Source organism: Castor canadensis, chromosome 9 (genome assembly GCF_047511655.1).
Source record: "Castor canadensis chromosome 9, mCasCan1.hap1v2, whole genome shotgun sequence".
Classification (NCBI taxonomy): domain Eukaryota; kingdom Metazoa; phylum Chordata; class Mammalia; order Rodentia; family Castoridae; genus Castor; species Castor canadensis.
The window spans coordinates 142289188-142308900 of NC_133394.1; the positions used below are offsets into that span (position 1 = coordinate 142289188).

At 43.5% G+C, this 19713-nt stretch overlaps 1 protein-coding gene across 3 annotated transcripts in view; it reads left to right on the forward strand.

Annotated features, from left to right (window-relative positions):
* Fam184b (family with sequence similarity 184 member B) overlaps positions 1–19713 on the forward strand; it is a 112970-nt gene that overhangs the window by 57208 nt on the left and 36049 nt on the right. For all 3 annotated transcript variants that reach the window (XM_074042547.1, XM_074042548.1, XM_074042546.1), the window contains exons 6-7: positions 14840–14950; positions 17474–17581. In XM_074042547.1, coding sequence (XP_073898648.1) covers positions 14840–14950; positions 17474–17581 — 219 coding nt within the window. The remainder of the gene's footprint in view (positions 1–14839; positions 14951–17473; positions 17582–19713) is intronic.

Consider the following 19713-nt stretch of genomic DNA (forward strand, 5'->3'; position numbering starts at 1 on the left):
ATTCTGGTGGGAGCTTAGATGACCAGTGTGCCAACAGAACTGCGGACAGTAAAGACAGTGCTTATAATGCTATAGATGTGAATGGAGATGCTATTGGGAATTAGACTGCAGGCCATTTGTGCTCTGGCTTGACAAATGATAACTTGACTAAATTTTGTTCATGCTCTGAGACGCTAAATGAAACTGAATTTCAAAGTCATAGACTAATTCATCTGGTAGAGGAAATTAATAGGCAGCTCAGTCTTTAGGCTGTGGGATGGTTTTTGTTGACTGCTTTTAGCCAACTTTATAGTGAGAGTTGTAAGCAAAAATCAGAACAGAAAGATTTGAGACACTTGCAGTTTTCCCAGAAAAGAAACATGTGTAAAGTGGGGCCAAGGAAAGTATGACTGCTGCAGATATCAGGGCAATTAGAAAGAAGCCAAGTACTTTGCATAAGGACAAAAGGCAAGATGCATTGAGGTCATCTCAGTAATTGACTGGACCTCTCCCATCTCAGGCTCAAGAGTATAAGTGTTTTAACTCATTGTAAAGACTTTTCTTTGAGAAGACAGCTTGGCTTGGGGTGCCTTGCCCACACAGGGTCACCTAGGGAAGTGTTTCCAGAGCAACCTAAGGAACTGTTCCCCCATGTTCAGTCATCCAGGCAATCGGAGACCACTGTAGCCATGCTCCCAGGGGGCTAGTTACTGCTCAAGCTTGCAGCAGAACTTGGTTGTATGATGCTGGTTTTGCAGGCATGCAGAATGCAAGAGTCATGGGGTCATGGAAGCTTCCATCAAGATTTCAAAGGAAAGCCTGCAAATGTGGAACTGGCTTTGCAGCTGGGTAATGGCAAGAGATTGGTAGAATTAAGAGACATGCTTGCTAGAAAATGCCTCCAGCGCTGTAAATGGACCATACTGGATGGTTGCAGTGAGTTCTCAGAAGACAGGTATCTAAACAAGAGCTACACATGTCTGCTGATTGGTACTGGGGTTTGAACTCAGGGCTTCATGCTTGCAAGGCAGGAGCTCTACCATTTGAGCCACACCTCCAGCCCTGGTGACTGGATAAGTGGTTATGACCAGATTGCTGATGCAAATTAAGTCTATTCTTTTAGAAATTGGAGTCTATTCTTTTGTCATACCACTAAAAAGAAGGTAGCTGAGGACTAGGTCTGTGGTTCAAGTGGTAGAGCACCAACCTAGAAAATAAAGGGCCTGAGTTGAAACCCTAAGAGCACCAAAAAAAGAAAAAAAAAATAGGCAGATGGCTGAACTGTGTCCATGCCTCAGAGTGTTATGGATGGCCAGATTTAAAAGTGATGAGGTAGTGTATCTGGCAGAGGAAATATCTAAATAACAAACTATTCATGCTGCTGCTTGGTTACATTCTAAACTGCAGGCTTCAGGAGCAAGGGCATGACCTGAAGGTGGAATGTATAATCAAAAGGGAAGCAGAATGACAATATATGGAATTTTGCAGCCTGACAAAGGAAAAAACAAAGAAAAAGCACCTAAGGGTACAACCCAGCATCTGCTTGCTGAAGAGATTAGCACCGCATAGGAAGCCAGTTGCTAGTTATCAGGCCACTGGGGGAAGAGCCTTAGAAGTTGTGAAGCTACTTCTGCCATCACAGGCCAACACACCTAGAAAGGCAGGCAAGGTCAACTCAGGATTCTACTTCTTGCTTTCCAACAGAGGACTCCATAGCCACTGCACCTGTGGTTCAATCAGATGCAGGCCCACATATGCTATCACTCCAAAGGGAGCAAGTGGCAGACCTTGGTTTCCCCAAGATGCTAATTCTTCAGACATGCAGAATGCAAGAGCTATGGGGTAATGGCACTGCCATAAGATTTCAAAAGAAAGCCTGCCACAGGGGTGGAGCCATTGCCAAGGCTCTCCACTAGGCTGTCCAGTAGAGCCACAGGAGTGGGACCACTATTCTGAGACCCAGGAAGGTAGAGCCACCAGCACTGTGAAAAACCGCAGATATAAATTGTGGAGCAGCCATGTGGACCACAAGCAGCAAAGCTATGGGAGAAGAGTTTTCTGAGGTAGCCTTGGGGGCCTAGCCCCCACTGCAGTGTACCGGGATGCCAGAATTAGAGTTTTGAGACTTAAAGTCTGCCCTGCTGGGACTTGGACTTGCCATAGATCAGTTACTTCTTTCCATTTGCCCTCCCTTTTGAGATGGGATTGTGTACACTGTGCCCGTGTCACCATTATATATTGGAAGTAGATATTTTGCTTTGATTTTACAGACTCACAGCTGCAAGGAGCTTGCCTTGAATTAAGTTTGAGACTTTGGCCTTTTGAATTAATGCTGGAAGCAGTTAAGCCTTTGAGACTATTGATAGAATGATTGTATCTTTATGAGAGAAGGAAATGAGTTTGGCGGAGTCAGGGGCAGAATGCTATGGTTTGAGTAAGGTTTGTACCCTCCAAAACTCAGGTTGGAGTTAATCCCTAAATGAAGCATTAAAAGGGTAGAAGCTTAATCTGACTATGGTCAGATTTACAGATGGGGCCTTTGGGAGGCGATCAGGATGAGATAAGGTCATCAGGCTGGAGATCCCATGATAATACTAGAGCTTTAGAGGAAGAAGAAGAGAGACCAGAAGACACACACTTGTGCCCTCTGTCTTTCACCATGTGAAGCCCTGTGCCACCTGAGAACTCTGCCAGTAAGAAGGCCATTCACCAGATGCAGCCTCTCACCCTCAGATCAGACTGCAAGACAAAATAAACATCTTTTCTTCATAACTTACTCAGCCTGTGATATTTTGTTACTAGCATCCAAAAATAGACTGAGACACAGTGTTGCCTTCATGTATCTTTTCTGAAAGCCCCTATGACCTTGGATACTCTAGACAGGAAACAGAAAAAAGAGAGTGAGCCCTGACTTTACTTATCAACTGTGGGATTACCTCCAGGTAAAATGAGTGTGAGAAAACCTATTTCTTGGAAATAGGAGAATTCAGTGAGAAGAGTTTATGAAAGACCTCCATTCATTTTATAAATAATCAGGGGTGCATGGAACTCTCTTCTCTGGGGTGCAGCTAGTCATATATCTGAGAGCACCAAGCCTCTTCATTTTCCTCTTCACCGGAGTTGGGAGAACGTTAATGATTCCTGTTAAAATCCTCAAGGTCACTTGAGCTGAGTTTGCTTCTTTCTTCCTGTGTCTCCAGGTGACTCAGAACTGTTTGGTTTCTCACAGCAATTCCCATTATTCCACACCTAAAATGAAATTTACTAATCCCAAAGATTACATTGAAATCCAGAATTGCCACCTGTGGGGGATTTTTTTTCACATTAGTTCAAATTTGTCAAGGCAACAGCTGAAGCTGATTGATTACATGTACTCTAGGAAGTTGTGCTGTGTAAAATTAGAAATAGACATTCCTTCATGCCAAAAAATTATCATGGTGGGGATTTTCACTGTGCTGTTACTGTGCACAATAATGTCTGTACCAGTAAGCATGCTAAACCAAACTTATGTTCAATAAAAACTTCTATTTTTTTTTTCATTTTTCTTTTATTATTCATATGTGCATACAAGGCTTGGTTCATTTCTCCCCCCTGCCCCCACCCCCTCCCTTACCACCCACTCCACCCCCTCCCGCTACCCCCCTCAATACCCAGCAGAAACTATTTTGCCCTTATCTCTAATTTTGTTGTAGAGAGAGTATAAGCAATAATAGGAAGGAAAAAGGGGTTTTGCTGGTTGAGATAAGGATAGCTATACAGGGCATTGACTCACATTGATTTCCTGTGCGTGGGTGTTACCTTCTAGGTTAATTCTTTTTGATCTAACCTTTTCTCTAGTTCCTGGTCCCCTTTTCCTATTGGCCTCAGTTGCTTTAAGGTGTCTGCTTTAGTTTCTCTGCATTAAGGGCAACAAATGCTAGCTAGTTTTTTAGGTGTCTTACCTATCCTCACCCCTCCCTTGTGTGCTCTCGCTTTTATCATGTGCTCATAGTCCAATCCCATTGTTGTGTTTGCCCTTGATCTAATGTCCACATATGAGGGAGAACATACGATTTTTGGTCTTTTGGGCCAGGCTAACCTCACTCAGAATGATGTTCTCCAATTCCATCCATTTACCAGCGAATGATAACGTTTCGTTCTTCTTCATGGCTGCATAAAATTCCATTGTGTATAGATACCACATTTTCTTAATCCATTCGTCAGTGGTGGGGCATCTTGGCTGTTTCCATAACTTGGCTATTGTGAATAGTGCCGCAATAAACATGGATGTGCAGGTGCCTCTGGAGTAACAGTCTTTTGGGTATATCCCCAAGATAAAAACTTCTATTGATGAAAAGCTAATTAAGAAGTAAAATATCAGAATATTTTGCTGAGGGATTCTAATGACTGCTTAAGTTATCTCGATTTGTTTGGTACCAAAGAATAACTTACATGTTGTCTTTAGGAAACAAAATTTTCAGAACAGCAAACCCTGAAGAACGTAGAAGGCAGCACAGGTTTACTAAACAGAAATTCTACATATGCTAAGTGACCAGGTCACAAACCTGCCAATCAAATCACATTGCTCTCTTCTACTTTTTCAATGACTGCCCCAAGGCATAATGCTAAAGGCCTCTGGCTGGGCTAGACTGGCCCCATTGAAAATATAGGTGCCATCCAGCCATGTTCAAATCAGAAGCCCAGAAATCACACAGGACTCCCTTCTCACCTCTGACATTCAATCAGTAACCAATTATATGAAGTTTATTCTACTCTGATGACTATAATATCCATCCCTACATCCCTGTGTGCTCACTGGTTCCATGCTGACCCAGTTATCATTTCTTGTTGGGCCACTCTATAACCTCTCTGCCTCAATGTCCCTGAAAAGAAAATGAAGAAGTAAGAGAGAGAGAGACCGAGAAAGAATCTGTGACCTCTACAAGCAGCAGGCCTTTATTAGGGAGAAGAGACCTGAGAGGGACCCTTGGTGATCAGAGTAACACTGAGAGGGGCGAGAGCATGCCTCTCTTACAGGCTGGGGTTTTTAAGCATCCTGTGGTGGGAAAGGGGAGGTTGGAGGGGGATGGGCATTAGAAAAAATGACTGCAAAGGGGGATGAGGGAAGGTCACTGGGGCTGAGCAGCCAGCCATACAAGTTTTGTTTTGTTTTGTTTTCTGGCTCTTTTATTGGAAGTAACCATGTTTGCATTGTTTCCATGTTTCTCAATATTCCAGCATCCCAGGCATATATAGATAGATAGATAGATAAGGGGTGTTGCCAGTCTTCTGTCTACTTCCTGCTGGCCAGGGATGATGTTTGGGGTTGTCTAGCCTGGAAAGTTTGTAGACGCATGATGGCTTTAAAATTGTTCCCTTGGGAGATGATGGAGGGGGGTGAATCTCACTAAGATATATTGTAAGCACATATGTAAATATCACAATGTATCTCCTGGTACAACCAGTAATATGCTAGTAATTTTTTTAAAAAAAGAAGAACCAATTAGATAGGAAGTTGTCAAAAAATAAATAAAATAAAATAAAATAATAAAATTGTTCCCTTGAGGTAGCCCGAGAAATGGCACTAATACTCTTCTGTAAAAATCTTTGGAGGATATTAATAAGACATGGTAGAAACATTAAAGCCAGACAAACAAGAATAAGAGGAACCGCCAATGCAAGGAGCCATGGGTACAAGGAGGAAAGGGTATTAGTAGGCTGTGAAGATGTTAGCAGTTGTGCCCTTTCTCTAAGCTTTTTTACTCTGTCTCTAACTATGCCAGATTTATTGGTAAAGAAACAACAATTGTCCCCTAAGAAGAGAAATAGCTCACCTTTTTCATCTTAATCCGCCCACCTTCCTGTTTTGTAGAACCACTGCCGTTAATGAGTCGATCTGATCCTGGATTGCAGAAATCTGTAAGGCAATGTCATTAAGGCTTTCTTTTAGAGCTGTGGATAGTTTTTGGAACTGGCTGATTGGCACCCCTAATCTGGCTGATCCTGTCCCAATCCCAGTTAAGAGGCCCAGTCCCACTACTAGGGGGGTGAGGTCGATATCTCTTTTGTGCGTATAAAACTGACAACCGGGACAGGAATGATTTCTGAGTTGATAGTGTAGGAGACAGGGGGAATCAGAAAAACAAGTGTACAAACTCCCTCCATTTAGTAGGTAGACGTGTATGCATGGGACCTGCACAGAAAGAAGATTCCTGCGGAGGAGGAGAGGCATTCCATTAATTGGAAAGATAGAAGGGGTTCTAGCATTTGCATTTTGTTCTCTTCCATATGAGCAAAAGGAGATAGAGGGGGAGGCTATTAAGAGGGGTTGTAAGAGAGGGAAAGAAGCACTAGTGGGTGTGGGGGATTCCATGATAACTGGTGGATAGAGGAAAAGCTGGGAGTGAGGTGTGAATATCACTTTGCAGTTACTTTTGGAGAAGGGATTTAGGTAGAGTCCTGGTGTGTTAAAGACTAGCATGGATGGCATCGGGGAGGAGTCTCCCATTATAAAAGGGGCTGTAGTTAAGTTACCCTTTGGTTAAAGAATTGGAATTGACTACTATGGGGGGTGGGAGGAAGAGAGTCTGTGTGCATGGGGCAATATTAAGAGAGCCTATGGGTTTGGAATCCAGGAAATGTGGTCTTTGTATATATAAAGGTGCAGTCCCATAGAGGTCAGCTTGTACTATGGAGCCTGTCATAGGAGGGAGTGTTTTTGAGGGGGTGGAATGTTGTGATTTTTCTAGTAGAGGTGTTAATTGTAGTTTTAGATCAAATACTGCCTGAGAAGCAGTTTCAGCATTATTGCTCTGTGAACGGCGGCAGGCCAAGAACATGGAGCCTAGGTGGGTGGAGCCCTGGTATAAGGTTCCTTTTGAGTTGGTCCAGAGTGGCAGGATGTTCAGTCCAGCCCTTTTCAGTGGATCTGGTGCAGATCCAGCCAGAGGAGAGATTAGGTTTGACAGCTAAAAGTAATTGGGCGGAGGCATTAATCAAGAGAGAGTACGCAGTTAAAAGCAGTGTTGCTGTCACTGGTTGCTGGAGAGATAGGGAGAAGATTACCTGTGTAAAGAGAGTGGAGGTAAAGAAGGAAATCATTATGAGAAGAATGGTGAGGGTTAAATGTGAAGAAAAGGCAAAAGGAAAAGAAGAGTGTTTGATTGGGTGTGAACTCAGTGAGATCTCCTTGTAGCCAAAGGTCTGACACAATCTCTGCAAGGTTTTCTTGTGGTAGATAACTGTTAAGTTGGCTTTGGAGTATCCGAAGGAAGGTCTGGTACAGTTGGAGGAGTCCATCCATCAGTCTCCTGGATGGAGGACAGACGGGTGATATGGATCTTGGTGGGTCCAGTCCTGGAACAGGAGAGAGCAGGAAGGGCGGAGACCAAAACAGGGAATGATTCCTCTGAAAAGTATGGTGGCCACTGTGGAGGCTCTCTTGTTAGTAGTGGGGAAAGCTTCGATCCACCCTGTTAAGGTGTCAATGAAAACTAGAAGATAACTGATACATTTAACTGGGGGCATATTAGTAAAATCCACTTGCCAGTCTGACCTGGGTAAGTGACCTCTTGGCTGATGGGTGGGAAAGGAGGGGAACTGGTTGTTTGTTAAGGGTTTAGTTTTGGAGCATATGTTGCAAGAGGATGAGATTTTCCTTTAGTGTTTTGTGGAAGTTAAGATTAGGAGTGATAGGAATTTTAATAAAATGGAGTAAAGACAGAGGGTTAGAATGGCAGACTTGATGGAGGGCAGTTAGTATGGGCTTAATTTGTAGTTCTGGTAGAACAGGGGTATTATTAACACACCAGTATCCTTTGTGCTGGCTAGCCCCGAGTTTTTAATAGTTCTATTTTTGTGTGTGTGTGTAACTATAGTGAATTCGTAGAATGGCCGGGGGTGGAGGGGAGTACATTTTTGAGCTGCCTGTTTAGCTGTGGTGTCTGCCAAATTATGGCTAATAGGTAATGAAGTGTAATCCTTTTAATGTCCCTTACAGTGAAGGATGGCAACTTTGCGAGGGAGAGTGGCTGCTTGTAAAAGGGCCATAATATGTTTTGCATTGCTTATTGGGGATTCCTTTGTTGTTAAGAAGCCCTACTCTTTCCATATTTGGCTATTAGAATGGATGATACTGTATGTGTATTTTGAGTCTGTATAAATGTTAACTGTCTTGTCTTTTGCCCTTTATAATGCTTGAATAAGAGCATACAGTTCTGCCTGTTAGGAGGTAGTTGCAGGAGAAAGGCTATTTGTTTCTATTATGGTGTCTGTATTATTATTTCTGTGTCCCTCAACTATTGTGTATCCTCTCTAGCTGCAGAGGTAGTGGAGGACTTTGTAGAGCTGCCATCTATAAACCAGGTGGGGGTATCAGGTATGGGGGTGTCTAGGATGTGATGAAAGGTTGTAAGTAAGTCATCAAGTACCTCAATACAGGCATGAGCTCTGGGTTAGGTGGGATGTTTGAGGGTAAGAGGGTAGCAGGGTTTAGTTGCTGATATCACCTGAAAGTTAGATCAGGTTGTAAGAGAAAGGAGTGTAAGATCTGAACACAAGATGGGGAGATGGAGTTAAGAGCTTTGTGACTAGTTAAGTCTTGAATGTTGTGAGATGACCAGACTGTCATAGGTAAGTTGAAAGTTATTTTTTGAGTCTGGTATTAAGAGAATTGCTGTGGCCAATACTTTTAGGCAGGCTGGCCAGCCCCTGTAAATGGGGTCTGGTTGTTCTGAGAGGTAGGCTATAGGAGCTATCGAATCTCCTGCACTTTGGGCCACCAGGTCCAAAGCTTGACCTTCATCTGAGTGTAGGTATAGATGAATAATTTTGTTAGGGATTGGGATGGAGAGTGCAGGTGCCCTTGGTAAAGCTTGTTTGAGGAGATTTAAAAGGGTCAAGGTAAGGCTCATATGGGTTCCCTCTAGCAGCCTCATATAGTGGTTTGGCTGTTATTGAATAATTAGGAATCCAGACTTTAAAACATCCAGTTACTCCTAGAAAAGAAAGGATGTCTCTTTTTGTTTTAGGGAAAGGAATTTGGAGTATGGCAGTTTTTCTGTTTTGAGGTATTTCACAATATCCTGGAGTTAATAAAAGTCCCATGAATGGACTGAAGTTGAGATAAGTTGAACCTTATTTTTTGATACCTGATTTCCCTAGTGTGTTAATGATTTAAGGAGAGTATGGTGTGGGTTTTACATAAGGATTTTGAGGGGCTGCGTAGAAAGAGGTCATTTATATATTGGATGAACTTGCTTGGGAAAAGATTGAGGGAATTGAGATCCTGCTGTAGGGGCTGCCCAAAAAGTAGGGGGAGTTTCTGAATTCTTGGGGGAGGACCATCCAGGTTAAGCGTTCGGTGAGATGAGTCATGGGATCTGTCCACATAAAGGCAAATAAGGGTTGGAAGGAGGGATGTAAGGGGATTGTAAAGAAGGCATCCTTGAGATCTAGGACTGAAAAGAAAGAGGTTTGGGGAGGAGTCTGGAAGAGAAGAGTATATGCATTAGGAAACACAGGATGAACAGGGTTAACGGCAGCACTGATTTTTCTGAGGTCTTGGACTAAGCTAAAGGAGCCATTGGGTTTTTAACTGTGAGGATGGGAGTGTTGTAAGGGGGGTTAACAGGGATTAAGATCCATAATTAATTTTAATCCCATATGTCCCTCCCTGCCCAAGGGATATTGTGGGACAACAATGGGGGTGGAGGGGTCTTCAAGAGTAATCTTCGCTGGTAAATGGATGGAATTGGAGAACATCATTCTGAGTGAGGTTAGCCTGGCCCAAAAGACCAAAAATCGTATGTTCTCCCTCATATGTGGACATTAGATCAAGGGCAAACACAACAAGGGGATTGGACTATGAGCACATGATAAAAGCGAGAGCACACAAGGGAGGGGTGAGGATAGGTAAGACACCTAAAAAACTAGCTAGCATTTGTTGCCCTTAACACAGAGAAACTAAAGCAGATACCTTAAAAGCAACTGAGGCCAATAGGAAAAGGGTACCAGGAACTAGAGAAAAGGTTAGATCAAAAAGAATTAACCTAGAAGGTAACACCCACACACAGGAAATCAATGTGAGTCAATGCCCTGTATAGCTATCCTTATCTCAACCAGCAAAACCCCTTGTTCCTTCCTATTATTGCTTATACTCTCTCTACAACAAAATTAGAAATAAGGGCAAAATAGTTTCTGCTGGGTATTGAGGGGGGGGAACGGGAGGTTGTGGAGTGGGTGGTAAGGGAGGGGGTGGGGGCAGGGGGGAGAAATGAACCAAGCCTTGTATGCACATATGAATAATAAAAGAAAAATGAAAAAAAAAGAGTAATCTTAACAGGAATATGATGTGACACTATGGAGTGGTGGGATGTGTTTTGAATTTGGGGATTGACTTTCTGTAAGAGGTGGGGAGAGGTTTTGGGCTGTGGAAGGTCCTGTGTAGGGAGAATAAGTTGTATGGGCTGGCCAGAATTAATGGACAGGATAAAAATGATGGTTTTGAGTATATGGAGTATACCTGGTTTTAACATTGGAAAGGGACAAGCTGGAATAACCAGGACAGGGTGTGTAAAGGACTTAGATCCAAAAATACAACAGAGAGGGAGTGTTATGCTGGATGTGTTTGGTGTGCCATCTACTCCAACAATAGGGAAAGAGGCCTTTTTAGGGGGACCTGCATATTTGTTTAAAACAGATCTGGATACCCCAGTATCAAGGAAGAAAGAAATAGAGTTAACCATGGATCAGGGGACTCACCAGTGGCAGAGGCTTTATGATCCGGGTCTTGCCAGTCTCCTAGTGGAAACATTGGTATTGGATCCTCAGTTAGGGGGCCATTAGGAATTTGAGGCTGTACATGAGGAAAAAGCTGTTTTCCCTGCAGACAGTCCATCCTCCAGTGTCCCCATTGTCTATATTATGGGCAAGGTCTTGTTGGATTAGGGCAAGAATTTGCCCAGTGTCCCTTGTTTGCACATTGGAAGCAGGCCTCAGAGCGCTGTTTGCCAGGTCCCTTGGGTGGATTTTTTGGGATGGTATGGGGTGTCTGGTTTTGGTTTTAGAGGATGGAAACCAGCATTTGGTATTTTGTGGGAGTATTTTTGTCCCTTAATTGTTTGGCTTCCTTGTTGTGTTGTTAAAAACCTTAAATGCTGTGTTTTAACACTTGCTCAGGAGTCTGAGGACCCTCTTCAAGTTTTTGGAGCTTCTTTTGGATGTCTGGAGCTGACTGACTAAGTGGAGATATAAGAAAATACGGCCTCTTGGGAGGCAGGGTTTATCATTGCCTCCATGAGGTGATTAAGAAAGAGGGAGGGGTTTTCATCTGGATTTTGTGTGATTTCTTTGACTTGTTTATGGCTATTTTTGTCCACACCTGCCAGTAGCAGGAAATCATATGATCTCGGAATTTGATCCTGGGTCCCCATCTTGATAGCTCCATTGAGGCTCAGTCTTAGGTACTGCCTCAGTGGTGGGGTGGGGGGGATGCCTATTGGGATACTGTTTGTGAAGTTGGTCAGCGCATTGTTCTGTTGTCTTCCATATTCTCTCCTTTTTATCCTCTGTGAGGGTGTCATTAATAATGTTATAAATGTCACACCATGTGAGAGTGTGAGCCTGAGTAAGACAGAGGAATTCCTTATGGTATCTTATTGAATTGTTTGAAAAGAAGCCCAGTCGTTCAGTTTGGAAGATACCTGACATAGAAAAAGGACATGAATTCTGACCGTTCCTTCCACTCCTGCCACCTCTCGTGGGAGAGAGTGGGGGCTGGAGGGGAATGTGTAGGTAGTTGTAGGAGTGTTTGGGATTGGGTGTGAGGAGAGGACAAAGGAAGGGAAGGGACCACAATTAAGGAAGGGTTTTCTAGAGAAAGAGTGGGGAAGAGTCTTCCGGAGAGGAGAGGGGGCTTGGACAAGTTGGGTTGGGGTAGGAGGGAACCTATGTGGAGAAGGTTTGTCAGCGGGATCTGTATCAAAAGTTGGTAGGAGGGGATTAGGAGCAGGAGCTGAGGGGGAGGGGTGAGAATCAAAAAGGACTGGGGGAGGGGACTGCACTTTAACAAAGGGAAGGTGGGGACTTGAGATAAAAGAAAGCCTGAAGATAAGGGGCCTCTTGCCATTTGCTGTTTCTCACAATAAAATTATCAAGATCTCGGAGACTATTTGGATCAAAAGTGCCAAATTCAAGCCATTTTGAAGAGCTATCTAATCTATATTGTGACCAAATTTGAGTGGGAAAATGGATGAGGTTTGTTTGTTTTAAATCACCCTTGAGGCCTAATTTTGTGAGGTTATGTGGGAGACACCCCAGGGGTGAGTCAGAGGGAATTGTAGCGTGGGTATTGTCCATGGCCGGGGTTTGGAAGCTTTCTCTAGGGCGTCCCCCAGAGAAAGCTTACAAAACTGGAAAAATGAACCTGGGGCAGCAGGTAGACATGTCTAACTTACCTAGCCAGGGGAAACTCACCGGGGCGGGGTGCCAAATGGCAGGAAGGTGAGAGGGAAGGGGAGAGATAGGAACACTGAAGGCGAGAATGGCAGGAGTGTGACACACCGAGGCACCACGGAGTGCCAGATGGAGAGGCCACATCCAGGTCCAACCTGTCCCTGTAGAAATCAGAGCCACCGTTGAGCGTGCAGAGTGGAATCAGTGAAGGGCCCTGCAGGTGGTCACAGAGGAATGGAAAGTTAAGGGCTTATGTATGACCAAAAGGTCAGGCCCCTGAGTAGTGTGGCTATTAGGTAGAAAAAGCCAACAATAACTTTTGGGTTCAAGTCCAATTAGAAGGGGCAGTTGCCCCTACCTCTATGCCCAGAAGAACGGTCAGGATGATGGAGAGGGAGCCTTAGTAGAAAGTATAATAGTGATAGACTCATGTAGAAGATAGTGAGGAGGGAAAGAAGGGAGAGAAAGAGAGTTTCAGAGAGAGGTCAGGCAGTTTGGGGGATGGAGTTGGGCACTGGCCGTGTCCTTCTAGGGAGCTTAGGTACCTTTTGGCCTTAGTCCATCCATACAAGCCCTAGATTGGAGACCCCATGGGGGTACACCACTGACCATATGAGGATTACCATGGAATAGCAGTAACCGGAGAAGGGCGTTCCCCCTTCTCTTCTGGGTTTCAGCATCAAATGAAAGGAAAATGAAGAGAGAGAGAGAGAGAGAGAGACCGAGAAAGAATCTGTGACCTCTACACAGCAGGTCTTTATTGGGGAGAAGGAGAAGAGACCTAAGAAGGACCCTCGGTCTTCAGAGTGATGCTCTGAGAGTGGGGTTTTTAAGCATCCTGCAGTGGGAAAAGGGAGGTTGGAGAGGGATGGGCATTAGAAAAAATACCTGCAAGGGGGACGAGGGAAGATGCTGGTCATTATCAGGAAGGTCACTGGGGCTGAGCAGCCAGCCATACGAGTTGGTTTTTCTCTGGCTCTTATTTTGGAGGTAGCCATGTTTGCATTGTTTCAGTGTTTCTCAATATTTCAGCATTCCCCACTTCACATCATTCAGTCTCCAGTCCAGCAGGATCTTCAGACAACTCAGCCTTGCTTTTCAGCTTTCCACAGCTCCCTGTCATCGCTGCAGTGTGGTTCCAACTCCATTGCATGGTTCATAAGACCCTCCAGAGACAGACTCCTCTTTGCCTCTCCTGGCCTATTCATTCCACACCTCTGCCCTGTCCAACTCTGCTCACAGCCTTTTCCTTCCTTATTCATTCCACGGTCTTCCCCTTTTATGCATATCTTGGCTGCTTTTATGCATAGCTTTCCTTCAGGTGAGATTTTCCTCCCCACTCCCAAATTCACCCACCTACCTGTTATTGATCTTATTGATCCCAGTCTTCCATGCCCAGCCTCATATACTGGTGTCTGATACCTGGCAGCTGTCACTACAGTAGCACTTGTGCCACAAAACTACACTGCCTTGTATCTGCTATTCACTATGTGTTTTCCCACCTTGCTGCCACTGTTGCTTCTCCCACCCCATTCCCTTCCTTGAAGTGTCCCCAAGGTAGAAACCAGTAGAGTTCCCATTAAAATATAATTCAATCATGTCTCTCTTCCCAAACCCTCCAGAACCTTCATCTTACTTATAAGATGAAGACGTATACTATCACTTACTGTTACTTCCCGAACAGTACCAGGTGCATAATAGAACTCAATAATATTTATAAAGTGAATAAATGATACAGTATTTACCTATAGTTCAACTAAGAAGAATAGACTGCTGCATCCTGTCCTCTAGCTACTTAAACAATTTTTCCAGAAATTAAGGCAAATCAGAAAGGGTAGGTATCTATAAGAATAATAAGAGACTTATCATTTGTTGAGCTTTCACTGTGTACTGGAACAGTGCTAAGCATAACAGTAGCACAGTATGTCACAGCAAGGTTGGGAAATGTAATGACATAGCTAAGAGGTTGCTGTGATTATCCAGAATGTTCCTCCACCTGGATCTGCTGTATACTGAGGCTAGCAGGAAGGGACCGTGAGGTGGATGCCTCTGAGTCCCATCGTTCTGTGGTATGGATCCTGTTAGGATAGAGAAGTTTTGTTCTGCTCTTAATATTTCTGTGCATCTAGGAGTGTAGTTGGCTTTATGGTTCACTGAGAATTTTGTTAGCAATGAGCATTTTTCTTTTGTTGCTTGATGCTAGCAGACTTATAGTCAAGAGTCTACCCATTGTAGCTCATATGAGACCTCAGGCTGTGGATTGAACACTTGTCTTCTTCTGATCTTTTTGCATATTTCTCACACGTGTTCTTACAGTATTTTATTACTATAAGATTCTTTGATCCCCTTTGGGAATAAAGCAGGTTATGAATACATAAGTATCCTGTTTTCATGCCTTTTGTGGCTAACCCTTCTAATCATCATTTAGGAAGTAGAAGCAAAATTGGATGAAGTGAAGACAAAATCAGAAAGGGAAATAAGGCAGCTGGAAGAAGAGAAAGCAGCCCTCAATGTGAAGCTTCAGAATTCTCTGCTCGAGGTAAATCCCCCAAAAATGCCATGCTTGGGAATGGTGGTGGTTTCCCCTGGGAGTTTCTGGCTGAGATGGCTGCAGTCTCAGACTACAGCCCCCTCCTTACATCTTCTGAACAAAGGAAAGGACATTCAGCCAAACAGGAAGGCTGTCTCAGGGGACATAAATTTATCTGCAAGAAACAGAGAGCCCAATTTATGGAGTCTTAAACAAAGAGGCCTTTAATGTCTCACATAAAAGAAGGTGGCAGGAGGCCGCTGGAGTTGATTCTGTGGCTAAATGATATCAGGGTGGTAAATCTCCAACCTCCTGTTCCATGGCTGCATTATAACCTGTATTGGCCTAACATACCTTTGGCTTTCTGAGCCCCTTCCATTATATTGAAAATTTATGTTTCATGACTCTATCAAAAGAAAGATAAATATTATCCAAGTTCTGTTTCCCTTCTGATTTTAAAGGAAATTAAAACATTTTCACAGGCCTTTAAAAGTACTGAACTAGTGGAAGAGGCTGGAAACAAGGTGCCTAAGCCATTTCTGGGGCTGTTTAGACCTAAAAGTATAAAGAGGTTTCCTTCCTTAGTCAAGCCGTCCAGGGAGACTGGAGTCTCTGTGTACTGCAACCTCCTCTGGGGATTTTTTTTTTCTTGTGGTGCTGGAAACTGAATGCATGCTAGACAGGTACTGTACCACTGAGCTACACAGAATACAGAGGCCATGTACAGAATGGTAGCAATTGTTTAGAGATATGTATCCATGGAGGTAAATCTAAAGAATCCATGAGGATGATACAATAAAATTTGGACCAGTGGTTATTTCTAGAAGGGAGAGGATGATGGGTCAGGGAGAAGTACAAGGGGCTGCCTCTGTATTTGTGATATGTTATTTCTTCAACTGAGCAACACGCATACAGGTGTTGACTGTGTTTTTCTCTAAACATATCTATTTCAGAAATGATCATTAAATAAATAAAAGAGTGGTGAGCATGCCATGCCTGAAACTTGGTATATTAGGATCTAGAGATTGGGTTTTTGTTTGTTTGTTTGTTTGCCTTACTAGGGCTTGAACTCAGGGTCTGCACCTTGAGTCACTCCACCAGCCCTTTTTTGTGGTGAGTTTTTTCAAGATAGAGTCTCCTGAACTATTTGCCTGGGCTGGCTTCAAGCCACAATCCTCGTGATCTCTGCCTCCTGAAGTAGCTAGGATTACAGGCATAAGCCAACAGCTTCCTGCCAAAAATTGAATTTCAGTGTTCATATGCTACTAATCAAGAGCTGAAACTATGGATCTTGAAGAGTCTCTGCAGGGAAGTTACTGTCCTAATGCATACTAAGGTGGAACTGCACAGTAAAGAAGCCCATTTCTTTCCTCCTTCTCCCCTCTTTTCTTCCTTCTCCCCAAGACTGTGCTCCCTATGTCCACTCCTTCAAGACTCCACCCCTTCCATCCACTCATTGATGCTAAAACCCCACAGAACCTTTCTTCAGTCTTCATGCCCATCCAATGCTGTCTACCATTGTACCTGCTTGTCTCGCTGCCTAGTATACCCCTTCCTATCTTTATCTATTCATTCTTCGATGCCCTAAAGCTGCCTAGACTCCCCAAGACAGAGTTTATTGCTGCGAATTCTGTGCAGTCATACTTGCCTCATAGTGGTAGTTGTGAGGATTAAAACAATACCATAAAGTGCTTAGATCTGTGGCTGGCACAGAGTATGCACCATTAATGGTGCTATATTATTTTGTATCTTTCTCTACTGAGTGTTGCTATGATTACAAAACTATATATGTCTCCCCCCACAAAATGACAAGTTTAAAGAAAGGGACCATGTTTTATTCTTACTATCTTGCTCTCACTCTGCCCCTTCCCCTTCTCTCTTGCACCCAACATGGTCCCTGAGATGTGTTAGATTTTCTACATAGATTTGGTAACAAGGTCTGAGTTTCCTTTATAGTTACTGGCCTTGTTCTCCTTAAAGTCTGGAAGGAAAAAACCAATCTGTTTAATTGACAAGTTACAATTAGTTAGTTAGTAATAATCATCCTAATTAAACCATTATAATTTAATAGCACCTTCAGGCTAATCTACTCTCTATTTACCTGTATAACTCTTAAATGCTGTTAATTTTCTTCACCAACTAACCTTCTTTCAAAAAAATTGAGAAGACTAATATTCTCACACCTTGGACATGTAATAACTTTTGTGTGTTCTTTTCATTCTTTTTTTTTTAAAAAAATGGAAAGAAGAAATTGCCTGACATAAAGCCAGTGAGAGTCACCCTACAGATCTAGTGTAGATACATATATATAAATAATGAAAAAGAAAGTGTGGAATACTGTAAACCTGCTATTCTCATCTTTTTTTTGAAAGAACAAGCAACTAGCTAATTAATGGTAGTTTTTTAGAAGCATATTTAGAATTTATCAAAGGAGACCCTCTCTAAACAGATCAAGAATTGATTCCCAGATTAATGACCACCTCTGGAAGGCAGGACTTCACTTTGTTGCCTAGTGTTTCTTGCCTTCTTTAGGTTTTAAGGCTGGAGGAATTTATCCAACAACATAAGGGACCTGTGCAAAGAGCTGAAGAAAGTCCCTGGGAATCAGACTGCCAGCATCACAGCATCTTGGAGACCCAGGTAACCTCCAGCTTTTTGTGATTTAATTGAGACCATTTGTCCTGTCTGTTTCAGCACTTCTCCATCCCCAGTGGCACATGTTGTTAATGGGCTCCTTTATGCACCAGTCCTTCCCCTGCACTGCCAAATGCCTAGAAAAAGAAATCACCACAAAATCCATTTTCAAAACCATGAAGGAAAATAGAGTTCTGAGTAATTATCCTCCTGGCTTGAAAAAAAGAAAAAGGCTTTAAGATTAATCGTTTCTCCTTCTCTGAGAGCAGGCTGCCTAGCAGATAAAAGGGGCCTTTGATTCTGTTCAGCATCCAGACAATAATCACAGCCCTGGGCCCCTCCCTCCACATCTCTGACCCCATGTACTTCACAAGAGCACTGACCGTGAAGCCGCTTTTCAGGGATGCTGCCTGGGAGTGAAGCTTGCTTCCTGTGCACTATTTCATGGTCCTAGCACTGCTGGAGTGAATTGTCACATGCTTGGTGGCTTACACAACAGAAATTTATTCTCTCACAGTTCTGGAGTCCAGACATCTGAAATCCAGGAGTTGGCGGGGTTTGTTCCCGCCAGAGGAGCTGAGGAGAACCTGCTCCATGCCTCTCCTCCGGCTTCTGGTGGCTACTGGCAGTCCTCGGTGCTCCTTGGCTTCCAGACGCTTTATTCCAGTCTCTGCCTGTCATCGCTCTTTCCCCACGTGTCTGTGTCTTCACCTGGCCTTCTCATAAGACCATCAGTCACTAGATTTAGGATGAACCCTAATCCAATATGACCTCAACTACTTATGGCTTCATAGACCTTATTTCCAAGTAAGGTCACATTCACAGGTACCAGGGTGTAGTGCTCCATATCTTCCTGGGGACACAACTTGACACAAACATAATTGCAAACATAGGCATTCAGCTAACATTTGATTAACGATGTCAGAAATAAAAATAATACCCGTGAAGTCGGTGTCTTCCTACCTTGGCTTGAATAACCCTTTGTGTTTCTGTTTTAGCAGCAGAAGCCTTAAATTTTACTTAATTTATTGCTGTCCCAAATTTTCAGTCCACTTCAGACTCCAGGCAAGAGAAAACTATGTGAGTGAGCATGAATCTCAGCATGGCAGCCATATCAATCTTCTTTTGGCCCATTTCTGTGCACCTTGATGTCCTTCAATTCCTCTCCTTCAGTCCCAGTTTTCTAGGGCTCAGGTGCTAGTCATGACGACAGCTTTCATGAGCTGCCTACTGGGATGACCCTTACTTAACCATATATATTTTTTTAACCACAGTACAAATGAGCCAAAAATTGAGTGAATGTGGGTTTGAATAATAATTAATGTTTGTGTGGGAACTTGTCAGTTGTGGAGCACTTGTTCCCATCCTTGACTTCACTGGAGTTTTGTAACAAACCTATAGTACACCCATTTTGCAGAAGAAAAAAGTGTAGGTCAGAGTAGTCAGGTGACTTTCCCATGTCATAGGCAGGAAAGCAGCTGAGCCGAGATGGAACCACTGGCTCTGAGCTGCCTGCTCCCCACCCCATCTCACTGTAACAGTACCCTAAACCTATGATGCCTTCTAGACAAATACCCCAAATGTGTCTTGGTGAAGGAGAGTGGCCAGGATTCCCTGGTTACTTCTGGCACCAGACTGTGGGAGAATTTTTGAGCAGCCCCCATCCCCTGCACAGGCCTAGAAGAGTTGCCTAACTGAGCCAGGGTACCTCCTTCCACAGGCCAGCCCCTTCTTGATAATGAGGCTGTCCACATTCTTTCTGAAGGTTTCTATTGAGACACATGCAGATATTTTCTCCCTCAGTTTCTTAAGAATCAGCTTCATGGGCTGGAGGAGTGGCTCAAGAGGTAGAGTGCCTGCCTAGCAAGCATGAAGTCCTGAGTTCAAACCTCTACCACTAAAAAAAAAACAAACAAAAGAACAAGCTAGAATTCTAGAGGAGAAGAGAATTCCTGGGTCCAGGGACAAAAGAACTTTTTACCAGTTCGCCAAGAAATTTCCAGAAAACTTGACCCAGAAAAACTTGTTCCTCTAATATTCAGTTGTTTCTCAGCTCCTCAAGGTGACTTGCTACAGGAGGATGGATCAGAATTGGCTGGGATCCTCACTGATGAGGTGAAACAGCAGTTCAGGAAGAT